Source organism: Chrysochloris asiatica, unplaced genomic scaffold, assembly GCF_000296735.1.
Source record: "Chrysochloris asiatica unplaced genomic scaffold, ChrAsi1.0 scaffold00041, whole genome shotgun sequence".
NCBI lineage: Eukaryota > Metazoa > Chordata > Mammalia > Afrosoricida > Chrysochloridae > Chrysochloris > Chrysochloris asiatica.
In genome coordinates, this window is record NW_006408559.1 from 21167729 (window position 1) to 21176221 (window position 8493).

The 8493-nt window shown below is 49.0% G+C and overlaps 1 protein-coding gene across 1 annotated transcript in view; it reads left to right on the forward strand.

The window, feature by feature from the left end:
* LOC102827755 overlaps positions 1–8493 on the forward strand; it is a 33257-nt gene that overhangs the window by 11638 nt on the left and 13126 nt on the right. The window contains exons 9-13 of the mRNA XM_006861293.1: positions 65–208; positions 282–374; positions 4892–5260; positions 5348–5474; positions 5629–5745. Of these exons, the coding sequence (XP_006861355.1) occupies positions 65–208; positions 282–374; positions 4892–5260; positions 5348–5474; positions 5629–5745 (850 nt within the window). The remainder of the gene's footprint in view (positions 1–64; positions 209–281; positions 375–4891; positions 5261–5347; positions 5475–5628; positions 5746–8493) is intronic.

An 8493-nucleotide genomic window follows, 5' to 3' on the forward strand; every position in this document is an offset into this window, starting at 1 on the left:
CGCGCAGTGAGGACGACCGGACAGGGACTGATGGGCGGGCGGCATGGATTAGGGTCTGTTCCAGGGTTCGGGTCTGGAGGCTGGATCCACGGAGCGGGATGGCGGGGCGGTCCTTCGGGCTGCAGGGGGCGCTGTGCGCGGCCGCCGCTCTTGTTACAGCGCATGTGGCCGGGACGCTGCTCGTGGCTGCCGGCGAGTTCCACTGCCGGTCTGTCCGCGCGCAGTCATACTCCCGCCAAGCCCCACGCCCCCTGCTCCCCGGTTGTCCATCTGCCTGGCAGGTTTTGCTTTGCCGCCACCCAGGCCGATTCCACGGCCGCCCATCCACCCAGGCCTGCCAGCGCGCAGCCATGGCCAACGCGGCGCCCGCCCGGGTAAGCGCCGCCCTGACCCTTCAGACTCACTGCAGGGCACCGGCGATCGTGCCTGGCCTGCAGGAGACCTGGTGACCATTTCCCCGGAGAACTGGGCGGAGGGGGAGAGGGGCGCCACCCGGGTGACAGAGGAAGGGCCAGGTCTCCGGTCGCTGCGTCCCTTTGTACACACTTCTCCCTAAGGGGAGGGTGAGCAAGGCCTACAAATGGGCTTGTGTGTTGGGTGGAGGGCGGTTCTAACAGGTGGCCAGGCCGCCGAGGTCTGAGGACATGGCCTGATAGTGTGCCGGATGGCACGTTTGTCCGCCTTTGGAAAAGTTTTTGTCAGGGTCCCACTGTGATGACGCTGGGAGTCCTGGTGTGGCGCTGTGGGTTAATACGCCAGACTGCAAAGGCGTTTGAACTTCAAGCTCACTAGCTGCTCCTCGGAAACCCTACCCAGGGTCGCTATGGGTCGGAACCGGCTCGACGGCACTTCACTTCATGTGATGACTCCGTCAACCATTCAGACTTTGGAAGCTTGGTTTTTCTGGATTCTCTTTCAGGGAACCCCCTCCTCTTTTACGGGTGTGTTTGGTGCGCTTCCTCCGGTAGGAGCGTAAGGAGCCCAAACATGGGGTCTTGTGCACGTGAACCCTCAGGGAGAAGGAGCCCAGGGACCACTCACTCATTTGTTTGGATGCTGGGAAACCTCCCAAACAGGACAGACTTGCCCCCCACACTGAGCCCATCTTGTCGCCTGTTAGTATGTCTGCTTCTGCGCAGGACTTTTATCCTGGAGAGGGAACCGCTGCCCCTTCCAGGGTTTCCTAAAGCCACATCACACCTCAGCTGGGATAGGTTCATTTGAGGGATCACACATGCTTAGCCTTTGCAATGGGGAACCGTCTCCTTTAGAAGCTGGGAATATACCAGGGAATAACAGATCTGGACTGCTAACTGCAAGGTTGGAAGTTCAAACCCACCAGCCACTCTTTGGAAACACTACAGCGTGGCTATGAGTGGGAACTGACTAATTGGTACACAAGCAGCCAGCCAGCAGAGGATCTGTGCTGGGAAAGACAGGAGCTTAAAGGGCCTGCTTGCTTTTAAGGGTGGGCAAGGCCCCTTGAGGGGTGGTGTTGAGGCTGAGAGGGAACCCCGGGTGGGAGGATATTGGGGGGGGGGTGCCCTGGTAATGTTTAGGAGGCCATATAGCTGGAGTATATAGTAAGGAGGAGATAAGGTCAGAGGGGTTGGAGTATGATGAGAAGTTTGCCTTAACTGCCTTCCAAGAAACCGGGAACCCGGGAATGAAAGAGGTGAAGGAAAACTTCAAAACCTAATGCTGGGGGAAAAAAAAAGGTTTGAATGGGTAAAAGAGGGGAAATAAGGTTAAGATGCTTGGCTGTCTTTTGAAGCTTGGTCTTCCTTACCTACTATTATAAAATAGACACTTGATGGGGAGAGAAAGCTATAGCCAGAAACATCACCATAGAAAACTTGTACGTCTGTTTTCTGCCTATAACTGATTGGAATACCTTAAAGAGGCTAGAACTTGCCCAGTGACGGAGGCTTCCTGTGGAGGCTTTGCATTGCATAAGACCATTGGTGGAATCCCGATCCCCATCCAGAATCTTCTGAGGTGGGAAATTTCCACTTGAAAGGACAAGCAGACCAGCCTGGAGCGGCTAGAAGAACAGAAGATACTTCTTGAAAGAAAGACTGACAGGAAAAAGAAAAACAATAATGGCAGTCCAACTGACTACTACAAGAACAAGCAAGTTGTTCTCTGGGGAACCATCAAGGCAAGCAGTCAGATCCCCTTAGGGCAAACCCCCTTCCAAGACTGAGACTCAAGGTCTTGCTGGTGACCACGTTCGTTGGTCTACTGATAAGGGGAAGTGGGGGAAAAACAGCAATAAGATAAGTCTGACCACGTTCAATAACTCCTGCCAACCTAGATTGAGACCTGGTTGGCCAGCAGTATGGCAAGAACTGGGGACTCCTGGGCCCAGGGACAGGGACATGGCCACAGAGGACTAGAGCGGAGAGTGAAGCGTCCAGCTAATATGAAGTGAGGGGAGATGTACAAGAACACCCATACTTGCAGATAGTACCCACTTGACCTGGCTTCATTGGCTGGATGATCAGATCTCGACTAGAAAAAGAAACAGGAAAAAAATAGTAATCCGCTACAATTTGATGAACTTGACCTATACTTAAGGATGTAATAGCTCAAAAGAGGGAATGAATCTTTACAGCGAGGATCATGCCCACCCCCTTTGTACACAGGGTTGACAGGGATGGGCAACTTAGACATTGGCGACCCAAAATGTGGTGGGGAGGGGGGCACAAGGCACGAATTGATTGGCTTACAAGCTTTCAAGAGGGAGCCTAGTTTCAGAAGGTGTGGGGGAAGGTAGAATCTCCACTGAGTGGCTTTCCAACTTGTCTGGATGGGGCTGGTGAAAGGAGATGGGGATAAGACTCTTGTGGTTCAATAGTGAATAATTACTATCAGGACTGATTATGAGTGTTGCAAATGTAAAAGCAGATGTTTTATAACAAAAGGAGGGTAGTGGTTGATCTTGCAGTCCAGGAGCGAAGGACCCTGGGACCATCAAGGGAGAAATGCGGAGTGCGGGACCCTATCCAGCGAAGCAGTGACGTCAGAGATGGAGACAGAGACGATGATGTGGCGAGATGGAGTGGCTGTGGCCTCTGAATACAGAGAGAGAGAGGGGCTGTGTGCTGATGGCCAGGGGGCAGGCTTGTGTTTGAATTGTTATATATTCTTGAGTGCTTTGGTGTACCTCTAAAAAACAAAACAAAACAAAAATGAGGGAATGGAAGCAAATGCTGTTGAATGATGACGCATCGAGGGACTGTAATCATTGCAGTGAAACAAAATCCGATTGGATGAATGTAAAGCTGATGTTCTCCCATGTAAATTATCACTCAATTCACAGTAAAAATTAAACAACAAACAAACAAACCAAAAAACCTAATGCTGTAAAGTTGCTTCCAACTCAGTGACCCTATAATATAGAATAGAATGCCCCATAGTGTTTCTGAGTCTGTAACCATCTTTCTCCTAGGGAGTAGCTAGTATGCTCAAACCACTGACCTCTAACAAGTAACCCACTGCACAACAGGCCATTTAAAACCGTTTTTCACGTTGTCGTCATTATCACTGTAGCTGTCACCCATGGGACACCGCTACTGAGATGCTGAGATGGCCGCGTGCTCACTCAGTTTGTACCGCCCACCGTGAGCTGTTGAGCTGCCCTCGGCTCATGCACAACAGGAACGCGTGCTGCCTGTCCTCCAGTCAGTTACAGAGACTGCTGGGATCCCAAGGATTTGATGGGCTGACTTTCAGAAGTAGATGATCAGGCTTTTCTTCCTAGTCCGGCTTCATCTGAAGTTCAGCTGAAACCTGTTAAGCATCGTAGCAACACCCTAACATCCCCTGATAGACTGATGGTAGCTGCTCATGAGCTGCGTTGGCTATGAAATAAACCTGGGTCTCCCACGTAGAAGGCAAGCTTTCTACCACAGGACCAACAATGTCCCCTTCCCTGTTGTGTAAGCACCATTATTGCAGTCTTTGCTTTCTAAGTGTGCCAGGGGAGGTCAAAGATGTGAAGGAACAAACACCATGGTAAAGCCAGTGAGCTGCTCAGGGGCAGATTGCAAATTGCTCCCATGTGGTGCTCTGAGCCCTCCCTTGTGCTCTGAGATGACACACACCTGTTTTCTCAGAGGACGTGTTTCCTCCTCTTTTCCTAGCCTGTGTATCCTCTTGCTGAGGCTGGACTCCTGTCCAGTGCCCAGCCTATCTACCCGCACCCTGACTGCCCCTCAGGTCCCCAGATGCCCTTCTTTTGAGGTCCCTTTTTGTTGTTGTTAGGTGCCATCAAGTTGGTGCCGACTCATCGCGACCTTATGCACAGTGGAACGAAACACTGCCCGATCCTGGGCCAACCTCACTACTGTTGGCATGCTTGAGCCCATTGATGCTGCCACTTTCCCAATCCCTCTTATTGGGGGTCTTCCTCCTTTTCTCTGACCCTCCCTCCACCTTACCAAACATGATGTCCTTCTCCAGTGACTGGTCACTCCTGACAATATGTCTGAGGTATGAGAGATGAAGTTTAACGATCTTGGCCTCCAAGGAGCACTCTGGCTGCACTTCTTCCAACACAGATCTGTTGGTTCTTTTGGCAGCCCTTGGCACTTTCAATATTCTCCTCCAACACCATAACTCAAAGGCATCAATTCTTCTACGGTCTTCCTTATTCACTGTCCAACTTTCGCATGCATACGAGGTTATTGAAAATCCCATGGCTTGGGTCAGGTGCACCTTAGTCCTCAAGCTGACATCTTTGTTCAACACTTTAAAAAGGTCTTGTGCAGCAGATTTGCCTAATATACTTCGTCTGATCTCTTGACTGCTGCTTCCTTGAGGTCCCTTTTAGAGGGGGTCATTATGATTGAATCCTTGTGAGTACATCTCTCTTTCCCCCCAACAGGCTCCAGAGATGGACAAGCAGACAGAGCCGCCAGCTACTGAACAGAGAGCCTACCTGTACCCCACAGAGATCACACTGTGGACCGTGGTGGCCACTCTACAGGCCATGGAGAAGAAGGTGGACTCCTGCCTGACCCGCTTGCTGACTCTGGAGGGGTACACAGGGACAGCCAAGACGATGCTGGCCGACTGCGAGAAGACGGCCATGGAGTTTGCGAACCATCTAGAGAGCAAGTGGGTCGTGCTGGGGACGTTGCTACAGGAGTACGGGCTGCTGCAGCGGAGGCTGGAGAACATGGAGAACCTGCTGAGGAATAGAAACTTCTGGATCCTGCGGCTGCCCCCGGGCAGCAAGGGCGAGGTGCCCAAGGTCAGCCCGCGGGCCTCCTGGGGTGGGGGAGCCAGAGCAGCCGAGCCTCTGAGTGTGTGAGTGAGCACGGTGGCACTGTGGTTCCAGGTGCCCGTGACCTTCGACGACGTGGCCGTGTATTTCTCGGAGCAGGAGTGGGGGAAGCTGGATGAGTGGCAGAAGGAGCTGTACAAGCACGTGATGAGGGGCAACTACGAAACTCTGGTGTCCCTGGGTGAGGCTGGGCACTGGGACGTGGGCCTCTGTCCACAGCTTGGCCCAGCGTCTCTGTTTTATCTGACTTCTGTGAATTGGCTCTTCTGCATGTCTGTGGGTAGCAGGTGGCAGGTGTCTGGTCTGACCTAGGTTCTCCCTTGTGCTACATACAGACTATGCCATTTCCAAGCCTGACATCCTCACCTGGCTCGAGAGGGGAGAGGAGCCGTGTTCTGAGGTCCAGTGGGGTCAGGAGAAGGAGATGGTGCACCCAAGGGAGCCGGTCTCTGGTGAGTATGACAGTTGGTGGGGAAAGCTTGAAAGCACACGGGGTGGTGGTCTCGGCCCACCTAGGCTTCCAGATGTTACATGAAGCTCCTATGACGATCCTGGCAGGTCAGAAGGCTTGTACCGGCCCTTTGCCCTCGGTGGGGCCTACCCTGACCTAGGCCACCCAGTCAGAATGTGCTTTGTAGCATACGTTCTAGATCTGCATGGGGACCATACTGCTCACTTCATAGGTGGTTGTGGATTAGTGAGGCTAAAAGTGGAAAATACATGAACGTAGAGAGGATAGTAGGGGCTCTGTTGGATAAGCACTGGACTGTCCACTGCAAAATTGACAGTTCAAGCCCATGTGCCACTCTTCAGAAACCCTCCACAGGTTTGTGAGGAGTCAGAACTGACTCAATAGCACATGGCAGCAATAGAGAACAGTGCAGTGAGCTTACATGTAGGCATCGCTAGATCCCTCAGTGTCAAGTTTTAGCCATGGGCTTCATGCAGTTTTTCTTTCTATTAAAACATAATCACAATACCATAATCATGCCTGTTAGACTGCTGTCTAACATCTAGGACATGCCTCAAAAATATTTTCTGTATGGATCCTAACAAACTAGTGTCCCCATGCTACAGTTTGTTTATATGTCTCTTAGGTCTCTTTCTACAAGCCTGCCCCTTTAACAGCGTTACTGAAATGCAAGTCACCTACCCTACAGTAAGCCCACTTCATAAGAAGAGGGAACTTCAGAAAGTTCGTAGGAGAGTGGAATTAAAAGATAGTGGGATTTTTGCCACAAACTTTTTGAAGCCCCCTCGTATATTCACAAATGTGTTTTAACAGTCACCACCCCCTAACTCTGGTAGCGTAGTGGTTACGAATTGGGCTGCTCACCTCAAGGTCGGAAGTTCAAAACTACCAGCAGTTCCATGGGAGAAAGATGAGGCTTTCTGCTCCCGTAAAGATTTACAGCCTCGGAAACCCTGTGCGGGGTCACTGTGAGATGGAACCAACTCCACGGTACTTAGTAAATAACCCGTTAACTATGCATCATTTCATCCCCTGTCTGTGTCTCTGGTCTCTATGAAGCCCCTAACTTTGGATCATTTCATCCCTTGTCTGTGTCCCTGGTCTCTGTGGATTTGCCTGTACTGTATGGTTCTGTCAGTGGAATCATATAATGTCCTTTGTATCTGGCATTGTTCACATCACTTCATCTTTTTAAGGCGCATCTGTGTCATCAGTGTATCACTGCTTCATTTCACTTTGTGGCTTAATAATAAAAGGAGCTTTTAACAGTTGTGGAAAAACTCCATTATCTTTTCATTCCATTTTTCATGAACTTTTTGAAGTCCTTAGTATTCTATTCTATTGAAAGACCACATTTTGCCTGTTTAGTCATCCACTCATGGGCCCTCGGTGTCATTTATTTATATTATTAATGTCATTTATCTTAATGTCCCTTGTAATGCCCTGATGTCCCCACATTCTGTATTTTTTGTCATTTGCCATGCGCTTCCATTTTCTCTAAATTGACAGGTAGAGCTAGAGGCTAATTTAGATTCATGTTTGATTTTCTTGGCTTGAAAAGTAGTATCACAGTCTGATTGTCATGTTTTTGTGATTCTTGTACAACTTGGTGGGTTCGGCTGTTATCAGATTTATGCTCTTATTGTAACGTTTCCACCAGCTGTCCATTTCATGGTTTTAATAGCAAGGGTGGGCTGTAGCGTGGATGCATTATGCTATTGAAGGTTGCAGAGTGATGAGACTGGCACAATACCTCTGTGCTTGCTGGCTGAAGTTCTTCTGTAAGGAACACTTTCCCTGATCAGCTCTTTTGGTACAATATGCACAATCTGGAGGCCTAACTCTTTCCTTTCACTACTTTCAGAATGATGAGTTGGTGCTTTAAAAACCAACAAGGGTGACCGGTGCCTTGGGATTTTTATTTTCTTTTTTGTGGGTTATGAGGAGCTCACAGACTGTTGAGTATTTTATATCTACCAACCATTTGTAACCATTGCCTGTCAGGCCCAAACTGTCCCATCGTTAGCTAGTGTGAGCCTCTTCAAGTTGGCATATAGGGCATTTAAATTTTTTTCAGAAAATTTTTAATGAGACAAAACATTTGCCATTTTAATAGTTTTTAAGTGTAGAATTCAGTGGCATTAAAGATATACACCATGTTGTGTTACCATCAGCACGCTCTGTTTCCAAACATTTTCACCATGAAAATCACATTTTACATTTATAGCAACTTGAATTGATACCAACTTTTGTAAAAGATAAAAACGATTCCTAAACCACTCCTCCCTTCTCTCATTTATGTTGTTATCTGTCACATCATTGTTGTTGTTAATTGCCATTGGGTTGGGTCCAACTCATAGCGACCCCATAGGGTTTCCAAGGAGCAACCAGTGAGTTTGAGTAACTGGTGGGTTTGAACCGCCGACCTCTTGGTTAGCAGTCCAGTGCTTATCCTATAGTGCCACACCATTACATCATTATACAGATACATATCATGCTCAGTAATTAAGCTTTTATTATTATTATGCATGTAAGATATAACAACTAGAATTGAAAGCCAAAAATACTCTAAAAATGATCTTTATACTTGCCCATAAAAGGACCGTTGATGGATATATATATTGTTGTTGTAATGTGCCGTGGAGTTGGTGCCGACTCATAGCAACCCTGTTCAGGGTTTCTGAGGCTATAAATCTTTACGGGAGCAGAAATCCTCATCTTTCTCCTG